Source organism: Brienomyrus brachyistius, chromosome 8 (genome assembly GCF_023856365.1).
Source record: "Brienomyrus brachyistius isolate T26 chromosome 8, BBRACH_0.4, whole genome shotgun sequence".
Taxonomy (NCBI): domain Eukaryota; kingdom Metazoa; phylum Chordata; class Actinopteri; order Osteoglossiformes; family Mormyridae; genus Brienomyrus; species Brienomyrus brachyistius.
Genome location: NC_064540.1, coordinates 3,226,879 through 3,245,767, shown reverse-complemented (window position 1 = coordinate 3,245,767; position 18,889 = coordinate 3,226,879). Strand labels below are relative to the sequence as shown.

General features: G+C 43.2%; 1 protein-coding gene across 5 annotated transcripts in view; it reads left to right on the top strand.

Moving 5' to 3' along the window:
- grip2b (glutamate receptor interacting protein 2b) overlaps positions 1–18,889 on the top strand; it is a 107,051-nt gene that overhangs the window by 77,954 nt on the left and 10,208 nt on the right. For all 5 annotated transcript variants that reach the window (XM_049023865.1, XM_049023864.1, XM_049023866.1 and 2 more), the window contains exons 10-16: positions 2,681–2,815; positions 3,300–3,452; positions 5,122–5,308; positions 8,738–8,883; positions 10,243–10,323; positions 12,792–12,855; positions 17,225–17,370. In XM_049023865.1, the coding sequence (XP_048879822.1) occupies positions 2,681–2,815; positions 3,300–3,452; positions 5,122–5,308; positions 8,738–8,883; positions 10,243–10,323; positions 12,792–12,855; positions 17,225–17,370 (912 nt within the window). The remainder of the gene's footprint in view (positions 1–2,680; positions 2,816–3,299; positions 3,453–5,121; positions 5,309–8,737; positions 8,884–10,242; positions 10,324–12,791; positions 12,856–17,224; positions 17,371–18,889) is intronic.

Below are 18,889 nucleotides of genomic sequence, written 5' to 3'. Positions count from 1 at the left end.
TCCTGTCTTGCAAAGAAGCTAAAATAGAAATGTATCAAGCTAGCAGGGATCTTCCTGGACTTAGTGAAGGCTGCTTAGCAATGTTTAGGCATTAAATCGCAGATTTAAAAAGTGGGAGGCCTTGACGTTAATGTTATAAACCCTCCCCCCTCCCCCGCCCCCCCCCAAACAAAATTTTCAAGCGTCTTATTCACTTCCTCCAAGTTAGTTTGGAATTTCAAAGTTTATGCCAAACATTTATTCCTCCGATACGCGTCTCTTAATTAAGAGTCATGTCGTTTGGAATAAAGCCTCTATTACTGATTCTGAAAGCAAAACGAGCTGCTAACCCAACGAAAAAACAGCTGATGTTTGTGTATCAGGGGCCCGGGTTGCTGCAGGCGTCTAGCATGAGAAATCTGAGAAAAATACATTTTAGTCATATTTTACTTAAGTATCTATGGATCGATGAGGTCGTGGAGTGTGTTAAATTAATTCAGGTCTTTGTCACAACATGTAAGCTTATTTAGCTGTTGTTTTCATCTATCCTGTAACCATTCGTACATGATCAGGTCACGAGGGACTCCTAGAATAGAGTAGTGATACTTTATCAATCCCTATGGGGAAATTCTTGTTTCATCTACTCCGTGAGACACACTGAGATGAGAGCAAGCTTGGGAATCGCAACACAGCGTCAGTGAGTGTATAGCACCCTTGGAGTTGGGGGTTAATGGCCTTGTTCAAGGGCCCACAGACATGTGATTAGTCTGCCAAGGCTGGGACCCGAACCAGTGACCTTCCGATCACAGGAACAGATGCTTAGCCTGCTAATCTACGCACCGGCCCAGAAACGCTGGGCTGGAGGCTGGTGACGTTCTGGACGGGATGGCAGTCCATCACAGGACACACACTCACATCCTTTTTTTTTTTTTTTTTATATTCCCTCCACCACCCCCCCTCTGCGGAGGACTACTTTATTTCTATTTATTTATTTATTTTTATTTATTTCCTCAAGAGAGGGAGAGGGAGAGAGAGGGGGACAGAAGGACGAAAATGATGGAGAAGAAGGGAAATAGAGAGAGAGCGAGGGAAAAGAGAAGAAAAAAAAGAAGAAAGAAAACCGCAGATAATCTGCTTTAATACCTGCTGATGAGAGAAAACAACCAACATCTGTACGAGTCACAATGAGCATGTTAAGGAGCAACAGCCGATAAAGACAGTGTGTGTTTGTGAGAACCTGTTTGTACACCTGTGTGTGTTTGTGAGAACCTGTTTGTACCCCTGTGTGTGTCTGTGAGAACACTCACATCCTATGGGTAAATTAGGGAACACATTTCACCTTTCTGCATGTTCTTGGACTGCATGAGGAAATCGGAACACCTTGAGCCACACTAACCCGGACTGAACAAGTTAAGTGCATGAACAAAGCTTCGGGAAGGACTGAACAACTTCAGCTTGACCCTGGAGCTGTGAGGCCTCCATGCTAAGTGAGACTTCTGGGCGTAAAACGTATCGCTGGCTGTGTTACCGGAGGCTGTCGCCGCCCCTGTGCTCCGTCATTAAGAGCACGGTCTTCAGGTTTGGAGTCTGCGTCCTTCACCAGGAGCTAACCTGCTCCCCCACAGAGAACAAAAGCAGTGTTTGGTGAAGCAGTAGCTAACACGTCTCGGCAGGCAGAGGCGGTGGACCGGAATCGTTATTTTCTGATGGGGCCCTTGGGCAAAGCATCTGCACCCCCTCCCCCGTCCCGGTCCCGCCGTGTGCCGTTAGAGGCGCGCCTGCAGCACGGAAGACTTCATTAGTCAGGCGATAATGAGCCGGCGCATTAATTCAGAGGCACGTTTCGCTTTGGATCCCAGGTATCAGAGCGGTGCATTATCATTCAGACGCGACAGCGAGGAGGATGGGCTGCAGTGAGCGCCAGACCGAACCGTAACACTAACGGTGCATGCGACGCAGTGCAGCTCGCATGCAATAACAGACGTGCTTCCTGCTTAATGCTATGGGGTTCCTTCTTTTTTTCCCGGGAGGGGGTGGAACATGTTCACGTCATCCATCCATCCATCCATTTTCCAAACCGCTTATCCTACTGGGTCGCGGGGGGTACGGAGCCTATCCCGGAAGCAATGGGCACGAGGCAGGAAACAACCCAGGATGGGGGGCCAGCCCATCGCAGGGCACACTCACGCACCATTCACTCACACATGCACACCTACAGGCCATTTAGCAACTTCAATTAGTCTCTGCATGTTTTTGGACTGTGGGAACTGGGGGAAACCGGAGTACCCAGAGGAAACCCCACGACGACATGGGGAGAACATGCAAACTCCGCACACATGTGACCCAGGCGGAGACTCGAACCCGGGTCCCGGAGGTGTGAGGCAACAGTGCTATCCACTGCACCACCATGCCGCCCCTGTTCACGTCATCCTTGGTTAATTTAATAACTTAACCTACTGAGGTATCGATTAGTCAAACATGATGTGCTAGTGGTCGAGTCAACAAATACCTGGGTGCCCTGGTTGGTTACTGCAAACTTCAGGAGAGGTTTTGAAGTTGCTGAGTTGACACACTTTGACAGACATAGAATCATAGTTTTACACCCACATGAAGATCATTTACAGAGAATTTCTTCGACTCTTTAACACCTTTCCACTGTACTGTATTTTATCAGCCAGCATGATTGTTCTTCTTTTCGTAGTGAAAATACAGAAGAGTGATAACGCCCACTGCTGGGACCCCTGCGTAAATTATTGCCACATGCAGCACCCTGGACACTGCAAGACCCCCACGTGGCCGTCATCGAGCAACCCGGCCAGTCAAGACTACTGCAAATGTCAGTGGGCTCCTTTGGGCTTTGAACAAGCCCATCCAAGCAGAGCTAATATGTCTTTCTAATCATACTATTCCTGTAGTCGATAGACTTATTTCTGGGGTGGTTGCGGTTGGAGTCTGCCGAGTGTCAGTTACTTAAAGCACAGAATTAGCGTGCAGAGTGAAAAAAATTTGAAAAATTACAGTTTATATGACTTTTTTGCTATTTCTGTGTTACATGGATAATTGTCAGGGGTAATTCTAGGTTTTTTTTTAGTGTTGGGGTGGAGGGGCATAAGAGGGGCCATAATTCATACAAAGAGGCCAGCATTAGCATTAGCCAATGATATGTTTTGAATCAGTGAGTGACAGAGGAGGGGCCTTTCCGGGGCCCAATCAGCTTTGCCCCTGTGGTTCTGTCCCAGTACATGCACCTTGCTAATGATATGCTAATGTTTTAGCTTAGCTGGACACTGCACTGTTGAGTGATGTTCTGTGGCCCGCAGCGCTTCTGTCCAGTGGCTTCTCCCCCGGCTCCACCACCACGTCGGGCTTCGCCAGCCAGAACTCCAGCACCCTGCCACGTGCGGCACCACCCATGAGCCCGCGCAACTCCATGCTGAAGAGGAGGCAGAGGAAGAAGGAACACAAGAGCTCGCGTATGTGAGGCAACTCTAGCATGATGCCATGTTGACTCCCTGACTTTCACTGCCAGGTTAGATCATCTGTAGTCACCCGTCACCCAACACATGAGTAAGAGGTAAAGGTGACTTGAGGGGGCCACTGCATGCATATTGAGGGCCTGGAGGGCAAAAAAACCTTAAAAGGTTTGTCTAGCTGTGGTAAAGAGGGGACTTGCTTTTGGGGGGGGGGGGGGGTCTTTGTCCACAAATGTAATCAAAGAAGCGGGTGCCCAATTTGATTTCACTGGGCTTATGCACCATCCAAGGCTACCCAGGTGAACTGTAGTCAGTCGTGTATCTATCTTGCTACTTTGTATTTGGCTCATGGGAGTTTTACTTACACAAAAATGTTCTCAGGGCAGAACGAAAAATGATTGGTTCTGAGAGATAACCAGTCAGATTGTAGAGGAGGGGGGTCCTATCAATTAGAGGTGTGACCAACCAATCAGGTGCCTGACTCACGACATATCTGGGGCATGGTGACTAGCCTTCTACTCTTTGGGCAATAGAATGGAAAAGAATGAGAACATTTGTTAATTATGGGCTGGGCAGTAAGGAATTGGCTGGATTACAGTGATCCACCAGCACACAGGAGCTTTGGATATCATCCTGACTTTTCTCTGAACCAGAGGACTGAGTGAGGTTTGACTTATGCATCACAGTGGTTCCACGTTGAAGAGCTCCGTCATTAATGCTATTATTCATTTCAAAATTGAGTATCTAACTTATAGATAACCTTGTACATACTGCAGAATTTGTTTAGATCTTTGCTGAAACATGCTTCTGCATTTAGTGATGGCATCAAGCTCTCTCACTAATTTAAATTCAAAGGTTGCAATAACATTCACTTTATTCTATGCTTGAACACACAAGATAGCTTTCTTCAGTCTTGGGAAACTTAATTGTTTCACGTAGAAGTTTCTGGGTTGTGCCTCTTTGTTTTGTAAAGAAATAAGGAAGTATTATCCCCTTATTGCCGTTCTCGTCCTGCAGGCCAAATTCAAGTTTCGTTAAATATTTCGCCAAATGGTCTTCTCCTGATAATAACATTCAAGCCGGATCGAATGAAATAACGACATTAATGATGATGGTGGGAATGTTCATTATATTGCAGTTAATGTCTGCCACGTGGAGCATTTATTGAAGCCATTGTCACCGCTTTGTCATAATTAGAGCGTCGTGTTCAGTCGTGCCACGTTAGCGTGTAGCATATGTTCGCGGGCGGCGTTAAAAGTGCTATTTCACAGTTTTAGGGCACCACGTTTTTGAAGACATTAAGATCTAGTTTAATGGTCTCTGTTGATTCACAGTATGAGCCGTCGTTTCCTAGCCTGTTACGGCAAGTTTTGGCTCGCCTGTCCTAATTATAACGGCAATAACCTTTGGCTGGCATGACATACGAAACTGGTGCATCAGAAATGATCCAGGTCTGTCTTTCTCTTTGTGCTCATCTCACTTCATGGCTTCCATTTCAGTTAGACATCTGTAACTCTGATCGGAAGGTTGCCAGTTTGGCTTCCTTGACAAAGCAGTCACATGTCTGTGGAGCCTTGAAGAAGCCTTCCAACGTACCTGTAGTTGTGCAAATAACAACTAAAGCATCATTTCCCTTTTCTCCCGTTCCTCTTACGTTCCCCGACCTCAGTCTCTCTAGCCTCCAGCACTGTGGGCCCAGGTGGCCAGATTGTGCACACAGAGATTAGTGAGATCACCCTCCATGGTGACCCACTCAACGGCTTTGGCGTCCAGCTCCAGGGGGGTATCTTTGCCACGGAGACGCTCTCGGCCCCCCCCCTCATCCGCTTCATCGAGCCGGATAGCTCTGCTGAGAGGTGAGGAGGTATCAGAGTGGTCACATTCGGGGCTGTAGTCTGACTTTGTAAAAAAAAACTGTAGCCTGACTTCTGACTTGTAAAAAAAACGTAAAAAATGGATGAGGAAAACACAGTCTGTGGTGGGAGACGAGTCCCGATACGCAGATAAAGGCTGCAGGATGTTTCCGTCTAGCAGGGTCTGACCGCACACCCAAAAACAGCCGTAGCTCATGTTATCTGACACTCCGGTTTTCGGTTTACCTAAAGAACTGCGGCCTCTGAGCTCGCAGGGCTTGGCTCGAGGCCTTTAGTTTAATGTGAATCATCACTTCCTGTCTGATCTCATCTGAGGGAACTTCCACTGACTGAACATGTCTATGATAAAGACCTGTCTGGGTTCCAAGCAGAGTTTTGAAACCTTTAACGTTAATTCAGCTTTTAAAATGTTACATTTCCTTGTTTGACCGTCTTTCACAAGGCTGCCCTGGACCAGTGTAATTATAGTTTGTGCTCTTATTAGTCTTTATTGTAAAGATATATTTCTGTTTAGTTTGTATAAAGTCTCAGTTTATGTTCCAGCCGTTATTCATGGTCACGAAAGGTAATCAAATAATTTTGTTAGTAAATTAGTGGTAGAAAACTGAAACTGAAAGTATTTGATGTTTGCTTTTATTTAATTTCAGTTACTTTTAGGAGCCTATCCCAGAAACTATGGAAGCAATATTTATAGTTTTAGTTTAGTTTTTGTTTATAATATGTTTCGTATCTAATTTTGTTTTGGTTTATAAATAAATTTCTTAGAACTTTACTTTTAGTTTTAATTAACTATAATATCCCTGCCCAGAACAAGAAACTTTGAGGCAAGATGGCTAAGCATCGAAATAGAGTAAATAAATACTCGCTTAAAGGAATTTTTCCCTGAATCCAGTTATGTAGCTGAAATTATGCCAGTTTATGTTTCTCATAACAAATATGTGGCATCTCATGGGGCAGCACTGCAGCCTTTCACCTCTAGGGGGTGCAATTTCCAACCCCATGTCCTCTGTGTAGTTTAGTTAGCTCCCTTAGTCCAAAGACATTTGGTTTATGTTGTGGGTGTCCTATCCTTCCTGCCATGGGTCCTAGTGTCACCTATAATGAATTATGCAGAACTAATGGGCAGATGATGAATCAAAAGGAGTAGGTCTACTTTTAGGCCGCACTTCCTGTCGATATGGATCTGAGTGAGATACTTACAGAACTTCTGTGGGTCATCTTGCCTCCCAGTGCTTAGTTTTAAATTACAGGTAGACGCATTGATCATTTAAAATCGCTCTACATATACTGAAGTCCTATCTTTCGGGGATCTTGAAAAGGAAAAAGTCATTTTCTTTATAGTTCATTTGAAATCACTTGGCAGTTGTCAGGCTGCATAAGAGCTGATTACTTTCATATCTGGGTCAAGACTCTGCAGGAATAGCAACAGGAGGACTGCTACTATCAGTGAGATTTAATGCTGGGACTATATTCGGAACATATTCGGAGTCAGGGCATGTTAGGGTCTTGTTTACAAAGTGTGCTGCGAAATTGGATATCTCATTATCATCTTTTCCTTTTCATTTAATTTCCCATTAGAGTGACATATCACATGTGTAAACTCGAGTCTCAGAAGGACCTCATTCGGTGTCCCGCTTGACCTTGCTGTTTTGGAGTCGCCGTTAAAGGCGTCCGTCTCCCTCATCGCTGCGGTGAGGTTCGTCCTCAGGTTTCCGTGACGTGCCGCTAAGCACCCAGCCCTGGATCCCTCCCCAGGACGCAGAAATGGCCCCGTACCCACAGAAAGTGCCACTTGACTTATCCCTCCCGCAAGATGCCGATGATTAGCGATCGGTCAGCGGGCAGCTAATGGAATCTGGCGTTCGGCCATCAGCTCTACATGGTGCATCCGCCGGCTTGCCAGTTAAATGACCGCCTTGGCAAAACTGTCGGTGTCGCTGTCGATTACGCTGCTCAACATCCGAATCATTCGTATTCCGCTGGCAGGCAAGAAGGACAAGGGACCCCAAAGTCACCTTTCATGAGACCGTTTGTCATATATATATATATATATAATTCGACTGTCACATTCTCAGTGATTTTCCCAGGCACTCAGAATATCTTTTCCAAGGTTCCATTACCTCACATTTGTCCATTCCCACCCGGCCAGCTTCACCCCATTATTAATATATACAAATGCGTCTGACCTCACAGCAGTTCACTGAATACGATCTGAGCATCGCGGTCACTTCCAGTTGACCCAGTTTTAAGCCTGTGGACATCTGCTGGTCGCCATGCCAAGCTGTACAGCTGCTTCTCTGCTTGGTTCGTTTTTTACACATGAGCCAGATCGTGGCTCTGTGTCACTCACACTCTGCCTGTGATCGGAAGGTCGCCGATTCAGATCACATGTTCCAGTGCTTTCACTGGTGGGCCCTGGAGAAACCCCCTTAGCCCCAAATCCTCCAGTGACTGGCTGACCCTTGTCTTGCAACTGTATTTCACTTTGGAGAGATAATAATCTAATAAAAAATGTACTGTAATATAGCTTCCTCCCCGATTGGTAAGTTAAAATTTCTTAACAGAAAATTACGAACCAATGGCATTCACTGATGCCCTGCAGTTTATGGTAATGATGGTGCACGGAGGATGTGAAGCAAGCAAGACAAGCAAGCATAACTCTGTGCTTCTGACTTGGTGCTTTTATCCTTTATATCCTGTGTAAACTTGTTTGACAGTGGGGAACATCTGCAATTATAGTCATTGAATCCCAGAGGGAAACTAAACACAAATGTTTGGTGTTTTATGTTATTGCAAAGGCGTTACTAGTTAAAAAGACCCCAGTGAGACAGCTTGTCGGTGAACTTTTTTAGCTCAGAACAGCTCTTTTAGAACTATAATACGGGTTTAAATTTATCATTACTTGAAACTGATGTTTTTACGTAAAACTGCTGATTGTTTCTAATGTGATGTATATTTTTTGAAAACCAAATGAAGTAATGATTTGCGGCATTTTTTACCGAATTAAACCCGAGACTTTCTGCATGAAACAAGTAAGAAGGTTTGTATCAAATGAAGAGCACCTGTCCTCGTTTCATACTTTAATATCTCGCCAGTGAGTAGATCGACTGCCCTTGTAAATTAGACTAATTTGTCATGCATCCCTAAGCCAGAAATCCTGTCACTCGACACCTAACAGGCCTCGTTGGCTTGAGGAAAACAGCAGCTATCTTAACGAATCTTTGGACAAACAGTTCCCATGGAAGACGAGCAGCTGCTCTGCCCTTGAGCAAAACATATCTAAATTACTTCATTGAAATATCCAGCTGTTGAGATGATTAAAAAATTAGAAATTACAGCCATGTAGGTGAGGTAATAATAGATTTTTTATTGTGCGTGTGTGTGTGTGTGTGTGTGTGTGTTTGTCGACAGGTGTGGATTACTGCAGGTTGGAGACAGACTCCTGTCCATAAACAGCATACCAACAGAGGATGGAACACTGGAGGAAGCCAATCAGCTGCTCCGAGATGCAGCCCTGGCCAATAAGGTCACCCTGGAGGTGGAGTTTGATGTGGCAGGTTAAAATTTACATCTTTTTTTTCAGTTTTTCAGTTCAGCTGTTTCTTAGCGTAATATCTTCCAAATTACTCAGAGCTCGCCATTTATGATTCTTTTTGGTCCCACTTTTCACAAATTTCACAAAGACCTTAAAAATATTTTTATGCTTTTGTCAATTTATCTGCTTGTATACATAAAGGCAGTAGCTAAATATCACATCTTCTCAGACTTCACCAGAATTTGTCGAGATCGACGTAAACACCGAAAATGATGCATGCCGAATGAAGTAAACACATTTTTAGAAACATAAATATTTTATATGAATATTATTTATTTTATTCTGTGATATTAATGGGATTATTTACTTATAAACCTCTGCATAAAATGCATTTCAAATGAGTTAACTATATCACTTTTTATGTGTTTAGCTATGTCTTAGCTCTCGCTGGACTAGCAACACGTGATTTGCGTGAAACTATATCAGTCAGACATGAAAAAGAACCCTGCAGGTTTTCTCCTTTAGATGTGAGCTGCAGACTAGACTTTACATTTCACAGAGTTCTGTGATGGACAGTCTGTCTTCCCTTTGTTACTGTGAGGAATTACCTTTGGCATTTCTAACACATTTTTTTATTGCAGTACAGATTTACTACATTCATTGTGCTAAAGATAAGTGGTGGAAGAGATAATTGGCACATTTGTTCTGGGCTGGAATATGTTGTTTGTTCAAGGGCCATTATTTCTGTATATGGGTGTCTGTGTGTATATACAATACATTGAAACGTTAATCTGCATATTAAGCTTAGCTGTTAGGATGGATGACTGTGAATGGTAACAGGCTACAGATGGTAAATAGTCTAAATAATATGGAGAACAAGATCCGAGGAGAGTGACATTTTCCTTTTATGTCTGTTTGACCTGGATCTTGGTCGATGTAAAATTATATACGCTGAGCGAGAATATTGCTGGTCTTCTGCCGAAGTGGTTGATTTGATAGGAATGCTGATATCGAATAGGCATGACAGTGATTTTCTGCAGAACCAAGTGACTCAGAATGATATTAGACTCTTTAAAGAGTTTCATTAAACTCAATTCAACTCAATTTGTGTTGCTTGGAATTATTCAAGTATAAATAATATCGGGGCTGAATTTGATTACAGACAAAGATATATAAAACCGACGCATATCACTGTCACATAGAGTTGCATTATTTTACAGTACCGCGTTGTAATGAATTACCACCAGTCTTAGAACTGGAACACCATAAGAATTCTGCATGTGTAACTTACTATAACGTCTCTGTTGCATGACCTGGGGCTGTCAGAAGTTTTGTTTTGATTTGCAAATGTGTGAAGGCCCCTCTCCCCCCCCACCCCCAGAATCTGTCATCCCCAGCAGTGGTACATTTCACGTAAAGCTTCCCAAGAAGAGAGGAGTGGAGCTGGGCATAACCATCAGCGGTGAGCATCTTCAACCCGGGGGGGTCGGGGGGTTATGTTGCCTGGCGACACCAGCCCACCATGCGAATTAATCTTCCTGTGAATTCAGTCCCACGCGGCCGGGCGGCCTGACAGGATGAGGCCCAGGGCCTGAGGCACACTCAGCGCCGGGCCATCTAAAGGAATCATGAATTTGCCGACATTAATCAGTATCTTTTGGTGTGTATATCAGTCAAATTTCGATTTATTTGATGTAACGTCATCGGAGCATAGCATCGCCGTACGTTACCCAGAATTTATACTCTTGCTACGCGGAAAGATAAATTGATTTCACTCTTCAACGGTGGAAAATATTGCATTCTCATGGATGGATGGGACTGCATTTTGCTAGAAAATACTCTAAGATGATAGCCTGCTTCCAATGCGGACTGAATGATGAGCACCTTCTTCAGGCCTCATATCCTTAATCCCGGTTGTGGCATGAGCACACCGGATTTCTCTCACGCAACTTTGTATTCCTCTGATGATGGCTATACATCGCTGCCAACGAGAAGACACAGTGATTCTAAGCTTTCCCTTCGCAATCCTATCTCAGCCCCCCCAGATCTCATAACAGGTTCCCACCCCCAGACAGACACAAGATATTTTGTTAAGCTGTCACCTAGAGGAGGGTGTCTCTGGGTCTTATTTAACTTTTACTGTATTCCATAATGTGACCTATGACTGTTTTAACTTGTCACCAAATGTCATAATTGCATGGCAGATGTTTCCAATCTCTTCTCCCATTATTTTTGTACTTTGACAAAAAGAAAATCTTGAAGCCACATTGTGCGCCATTAAAATTATGTATTGCTTTCAGCAGGAAATCTCTGCTTTTCAAAAAATTACCTAGAGTTAAATTGAAATGATTATGCTTTCATTTATCTTCCTTCATAATGAAAGCTTTGTACTCTTAACAACAAAGCGCAGTGTAGTTTCTGAAATCGTTTTTTTTTTTACTCCTTAATACGAATAGCATTAATCCAAATAATAACCTAATTTGCCAGTTACTTTGCGTGTATCCTAATTAATAGGCGTATTGAAAAAATGCAGGAATAATGATAGTTAATTCAAAAGCCTTCTTTACAACACTTGGGGGAATTTAAAATAAGAAAAGCTCTTTAAAAGGAAACTGTAAAGTTATACAAACTTTAAAAAAAAAACTTGTTTTGAAACAAAATGGCTGCCTCTGTATATATGGAAATGCCATAAATGGAAATAGGGGTCTTCTCCTTCTGGTAGGTCTCCCGGCCTTGGTAAAGTGTGGATGTTGAACAGCTGGCTTCACTCCCCTGTCATCTTAAGCGTCCTTCGACCCTCTGTTATTGTTAAGTTGACTCTGTCCGTTTATGGTCCCGTCACTGCAACGCAGACCATGGGCAGCACGGCAGCTCTCCCCAGCCTTTGACAGCTAGTATTTACATTCCCTTCTAACCCCCACTCCAAAGCTCTGGGACACCCTGGCATGTAGTAATTCACTTTGAGGAAAAGTTCCGAGTGCCTCTGCAGCATTTGTATAAATGTTGTATCAAGGTGGTCTCTTGAAAAACACAGGGATGTGCTTGTCTTTCCTGTCCTCCCTGTTCGGGGAGAAATTCAAAAATCTATACAAGAGGCTGGTTGATCCAAATAATTCACTCACTGCATTCATTTATCCAACACTCTTATCCAGAACAATTTACAGTAGATGGGAGTGTTACAATTTACATGTACCTGCCTGGATTTGGATCCACAACCTTTGTGTTATTAGCGCTGCCTGTTGAGCTATAGGAACACGCATGGGCTAGTGTCTTGTTCTCTTCCACCGATTCTCCATTAAGTTAATAATAGCCAACCATTGTCCTCAGGTTGTTTCCTGTGCTGTGAACTGTTACAGACACATTCAATCCAATAGCAGCCCCAAGATCCCCTGACCAATAACAATGCTATAACACAATATTGTGTGATATGACTGTAATACCGCGTCTAGAAACATAAGATGATATTATACTACTATATATTTTCTGTTATGTGTATTCTTTAGTCCCACACTTCAATTCTGTTTATTGTTATGTGAGCTTTGTATCTTCAGTATTTATTTCCTGTTTATTTTTTGAAGGAAAGCACATATTTCTCATATTGCCGTCGACATGCAGATGGCTTTGAAGGCTTCGATTTACGTCTCCATTGTAGTTGTGTTGAGGAATATGGGAAGTGCCTCCTGGCGACGAAAAAAAATAAACAGTTCAATAAGGTTGTCAACCAGAAAAAATATCCCCCGCCCAATTAATAGACATGTGATGAGTATAGCGTAGCTATACTGCACCTTGTCTGACAAGCACATGCTCTGGGGACCTTCAGACAGCAGTAGCAGGCGTCCTCAGATTGCCTGAAAGGAATAAATTGTGTGCAGGGCTTTTTTTTTTTTTCCTGAGTTTGAAAGTAAAGTCATTTTTCCGTCTTTCCGTTAGCGAGTAAGAAGCCGGGAGAGCCTCTGATTATCTCCGACATCAAGAAGGGAAGCGTGGCTCACCGGTATGTAACATGTCTGTCTACGGCAGCCCCTGCTGGGCCCACATATCCCAGCATGCATCACTCATCAGTACCGCATGTGCTGTCCTGGGGCGGGAAGGACAGTTTTTGTGATTTCAGCTTGGGGTTTATGGTGAAATTAGTGGAAGGGCCCCTGTCATCATCCTCCTGATAGGAATAGCTTCTTGCCTTTGAAACTTACCGTGTTTGTCCCCTTTTGTGTGGCAGTAATTGAAAAGCCCAGGTCATCATGCCGTTTGATGAAAAGGGAGCGTTTTCAAGACCAGCACTGGCTACTACACTAGGTGTTCTCAGATAAATATGTCAGTCTCATGTGCAGGAAGGCTTAGCGGCAGCTTCCTACCGCTTTCTTGAGTTCAGTTGTCAATCATTTGAATTGTTCAGGCAACATATCTGAAAATGTGCCACAAATAGATAACCACAGAACTGGCTGGTAGAGGCTTGGCTAAAGGCAAGGTACTGTACCCTGAAACCTACAGTACTGGTTCTGGGGTGAGTAGAAGATCTGCTGTTGTACCCTTGACTTATGTACTAAAGCTACATGGTTCCAGGTTCCACATATCCAAGTGGTTAATAAAACGGAATATTGTATGTTACTTTGTATCAAGTATCACCTGTAATCGTGTACTTTTAGGTTCTGGGAATATACAATTCTAAGAAGTTTTATAAGTCTGACTAGATATTATATGCTGATATCTCTTGTGTAACTTTCCCTTCTTTGGAAAAAGTTCTGACAAGGTCTCTTAAAGAAGACTGCCCAGATTGTAGCTCCTCTGAGTCAATTCTGGAACAGTCCCTGCTCAGGATTAGCTAGGGGTGTTTTTCAATACCAAGAACAAGAGGATCATACTCGTAGTCATGCTAACTTGCTCCCAAGAACTAACTTTCGGACACAATGAATCATGGGATTATTCTCATTTAGGGAGAATGCAGGCGATGCATCCTTGGTACCTGGTGGGAGGCAAGAATAACATCCGGGGAGTTTTACTGTCCTCTATATTTCTGTTCTTGACTATATCCCAAAACAGTTTTTTTTTACTGCTCCCTCGCCCTCTACCTCAGTTATTCACTTCTAAAGTTGAAAGTTCAAGAAGTTGATGGGGGAAGGAATGAGTGTGTGAGAGACGATGGTAGCATGGACAAAAAAGCAGTATCGGGACATTCTTGCATCCTTGTTGACTTACCGTGCTCCGCCTGAATGTATGAAGTAGGGTAACGGTACTCAAAAATTACGGTTTGGTACATACCTCTGCCTTGACGTCACGGTTCAGTACAGTAGAAGTAAAAGAAACAAAACATATACTTTACTACTTCATTTAACGGTGGTTTACTGAACAAAGCATGACTGCCTTTCTTAAATAAAAAGTCTCTGTCAATACTGCTGCAACTTGCTAATAAAAAACTAAAATTTACTTACAAGTAAATAAAAATTAAATAAATATCCATAAAGGTGCTGTCACGCTCGCTGGTTAAAGCGAGGTAGCCCACGGGCTGACAAGCGGGCAAGAAGCAGGCAGGCAGGCGAAATACGAGGCAGGCAGGCAGGCAGGCAGAAGACGGGGAAACTAGGGGGTTTAATATGGGGATCAGGTACGGGAAACATCCACTGACGCTAACAAACATCAATGACGGACAAAGAACTAAGGCAAGACATGGACTGAAATAGGCAAGACAACAGAGTACAGCTGGGTACAATCAGGGAAGCACACGTGGATAATCAGGGGGGGCGTGGCACACAGGAGGATCGTACGAGCCGGGCATGACAGGTGCACATTTAGAACATTAACTATCTCATCACATTAGCAGCTTTTGGCTCCATATTAGAACTTCAACAGAAATACTGTCTCAAAAAATACATAGCATAACAAAATACTTATCCATTATGGTTAATCCATTAAGTTCCTCATTTGCACTCCTAGTATGAAGTCATCAGTGAAGCAGAAAGTTTTATGCCACCTCATGCATGGTTGTCACCATAAGTGAATTTCTCTTTAGCAATACTTTCAACTAGACTTCAAAATTTCCCTGACGAAGGGGAGATTTGAGCAGAAGTTGGTCCGCGATGACTCCTTCTCTAAGGTATTGGGACAGCACTTAAACATCCGGATTTCGGAAAAACTTCCAGAGCGAAGGAAAGGTACTGAGGGAGGGTGGAGCACATAGGGGTTTTGGGATGTAGCCTTTGAGTACTGGGAATGGGCGTCGGCAGTGGTTGACGTAAAACGGGTTTGGGAGAAGTGCGGTGGAGAAAATCCCTAAGTACATTTTACTCGACAAATACTGAAGTACTGAGTAGAGCTTGTAAATCTTGCTGATTGGTGGACTACAAGCCGTGACGCTAATTTGGAAGTTACGCAGAAGTGTGGGGAAAAGAGATACACGTATTGGAGATAAAATAAAGCAATTCTGCTTCTCAGAATTATTTTTGTATCTGAATAGCATAAAACGCATTAATGGTTTCTTTTGTTGCTTGCGTCTCTGTATTTCTGTATCGAAAAAATTGACCAATAACCGAGCATACTTGTGTCTAATATCACCGATGCCACCGGTGAAACTTGGTAGTACTTATTAGCAAGATAACGTTACATTGTTTTTTTTTTTTATTCTGCGGAAAATGAAAGATGGATATGTTGGCTATATAAATACAATATAAATAAAACGCAATTTGTCCCATATTTTCAGACCCCAATAACTAACAAAATTATTCGTTCATCCTTCATTGATTTGGGGTGACGGTGTACAGTAGTTTTGTGTGAAATTGAATGTGTAGTTTAACCTATGAGCTTTTCGCATCTGCCGTGCTTATTTAGCATAAAGGTCACAGTTCTGGTTGTGAGGTGGGAATGCGACGGGTGGCCAGGAGACACAAAAGTTCCTGGTTAAGATGGCCCAGGAACTATGTTCTTTAACTTCGGTGGGAAAGCCTGAGTTGGTCTGAGTGATGCCAGAGCAGTTTAATTTAAATCTGAAGTTATTATTCTCACATTCGGCTGCTGAATTGCGACTTATCTGCTGCATTCTTTGGCAAACAAAAACTGAGAACTACCGTGTATATACAATCAAAAACAAGAAAAATACAGCACAGATTTATTTTTCTAACAATTGGAATATATTTTTCCTGTTAGATAACAATGGGAGCGGAACATTTTTAGCTAAAAATAGGGACAGTAATTGTCATTAAAGATGTCGTAGCCAGTAATGTGAATAGAATAGAACCTTTTAATGGATACATTTTTCCAGTAGCTGAGTAACTCAAAAAGCAGATGTGTACGTATTTAACTCTAACATGTCAAAGAGCACTTGGAATATCCCACTTATATTTTCTAATTAAAATACTTCTGTTTCATATGTTTTTAAAGTTCCAGACTGAAAAAATTCTGTGCCACTTAAGAGGATCTTACTGAAAGCTAGAGCATCATAGTTACAAAGGGGAAAGAAGAAATTATTTTAAATATATTATTTATACACTCTTAACAATATTGTCGTGTATTGTCAGCAGCAACAGCAAAATTCAAACTTATGCAATTTTTTGCCTAGAACGGTAATTTGCATAAGAATATTGTTCTGTGAGTTTTATGTCTGTTTTTTCCTCTCATAGCTTCATATTGCAGAATATTCAGTGTCGATGTAATGCCTTGTACATCCAGCAGGGTGAGACATCAGCTTTTTAATTATCGCATGTCACGATTTCAGCATGTTGCCTTTCACTTGTGAATTCTGTTTCAAACGTAGGGCCCTGACATTGTTTTGACAATTGTGACAAACTGCAGACGGAGATCACTGAATCTCATTAGTCCGAATCCCGGTTCCATCACCATGGCAATGATTAAAAAGCACAAAGCCTGTTTTTGAACAGTAGAGAGTCAAGGGCTGCAGTATCTCGGCAGTTGTCAGGATTGCTTTCTGGTGGTGGAGGTTCCAGATTGTCTTTGGAAACTGACACAGATCTCTGCTGTCTTGGTGTGATTCAGTTGGTATGGCAGTTTATTTGAAACTGAGCTTGAGCAAGGATATTGATCATGTACTTTATATACACTTATTTGCATTTATCCATCCATCCACCCATTTTCTGTAGCCCCTAATCCTGTTCAGGGTCATGGGGGATCTGGAGTCTGTCACATAGCCTCTGGGCACAAGGCAGGGAACAACCCAGGATGGGGCGCCAACCCTTCGCAGTATTTGTATTTACTTGTATTACATATTTTTGGTGACTCAGTGGTATCTTACTAGGTAAATATGGGCACATTGTTGAATCTGACTCTTGGCTTGGCCTCCAGTGGACTCACTAGATTGGTCTGACCTGTCCTCCATCTTTATCGTTCGTTTCGTCTACATCTTCGATGTTTTGTAGAACTGGCACATTGGAACCGGGTGACAAGCTGCTGACCATTGACAACGTGCGGCTGGTGAACTGTTCTACGGAGGACGCGATGCAGATCCTGCAGCAGAGCGAGGACCTGGTGAAGCTGAAGATCCGCAAGGATGAGGACAACTCCGGTGAGCATTGAGGGTCAATCTGGATGCGCATGACCACCAGTTCCAAGATGGGTTTAAGTGGGCTGCGCGGGGCTCCGTTGAGTTTCCATTTGAATTTGAAACGTCGAAATGGTGTTTGGGAGTTTGTATTGTTTTTTAAGGATCGATTGAGTGTCTTGCATTTTCATTAATAATGCAAGAAGCAGAAACTATACCGGGAGTGTTTACTTAGGGGATTAAAATAAACAGTTGCCAGCAATGGCCTTTTTCCCTGCCAGAAATAAACATACCATCTTAATGCCCATGAATAGTCCAACACCGTGCATCTTCCTGCGGCTTGTGATCTTGCTGAGAGACAGAAAATAAACATTTCAGAGAGGGTTCAGTGCTTCTCAGAGGACAACAGTTGTGAAAGGCAGGTGAAGAAAAGGTGCAGAAGAAAAGGAATCTCCTTTGCCGTGGAATGAAAGGAGGAAGCGACGAGATGGAGGGAACAGGCTTGATCTGACACCAGCCACACGGCTTTGGAATGATAAATACTGGTATCCCTGAACTTACATGCATGACATGTTCCCCAAAGAATGGGGTTGACTTGAAAATGCCTACATGAACACATGCTATTAAAATAACCAATGTTTGTGAGAAACTGACTCACCTCATGGACAATAAGACTCTAGTAAAAGTGCCCTGTGTTGCGTTCATCTTATGCAATTCGATGTTTGATGGTATTGGTGGCAGTAAGGATCAAGACTCGTGGCAGAGGCCCAATGAGTCATGGACTCTTGGCCTTGTCTGTTTCCTCAAGGTCAGGAGTCGCTGCTAGACAGAGTCCTTTTTTTGAACCAAAGCAAAAATACCTTGTTTTGTGATGAAAACCAGGAGTATAAACAATCTGGGGCAACAAGTTTGTTGAGTTTGAGTGTTTAGCTCAGAGTCAATACGGAGGCATTCGGGACTCCTTCAAAGTGGCACTATACTCGAGGCCTTGCTCCACAGGAGAGGTAGGACAAGTCAGCTCAACGTCTTCTGCTGCACTGAAGGTGCCAGAATATCTGCCGCTTGAACCTTGATGGCAAAATGTCGACTTGGTAAACATCTCAAAAGCCTCTGAACTCGTCAGGACTCACCACGGAGCAGAGGTGAATAGGTATCTGCTGCCTCTGGGGTGAGAGAGATGCTGCCTACTGTGGTGGGGACCACCTCTGCTGATACAAGGGTACCGCCCTCCATACACCCACGTCAGCACCCGTACTGTATGAAACAGCCCTGGGATCTCTGCTGCTACATCTGAGACCCAATTCTCTTCAGTCAGACTAGCAGATTACTGAAGTCTTTGGCTCTGACAGCCTTTTTTCATTGCTTTTGAAATGTGTGTGCCTTGGTTTTGCATTCCCCTACATCTGCTGGATCTCCAGACAAGCTTCACTGGTGACCTACTTGTAAATCCAACCATATCAAAGAATATCAGATTTTCATTTCCCTGAAGTTTCTTTGTGGATTAATTGCACTTTACAATGCTATTGCTGCTAATTGCACCTTG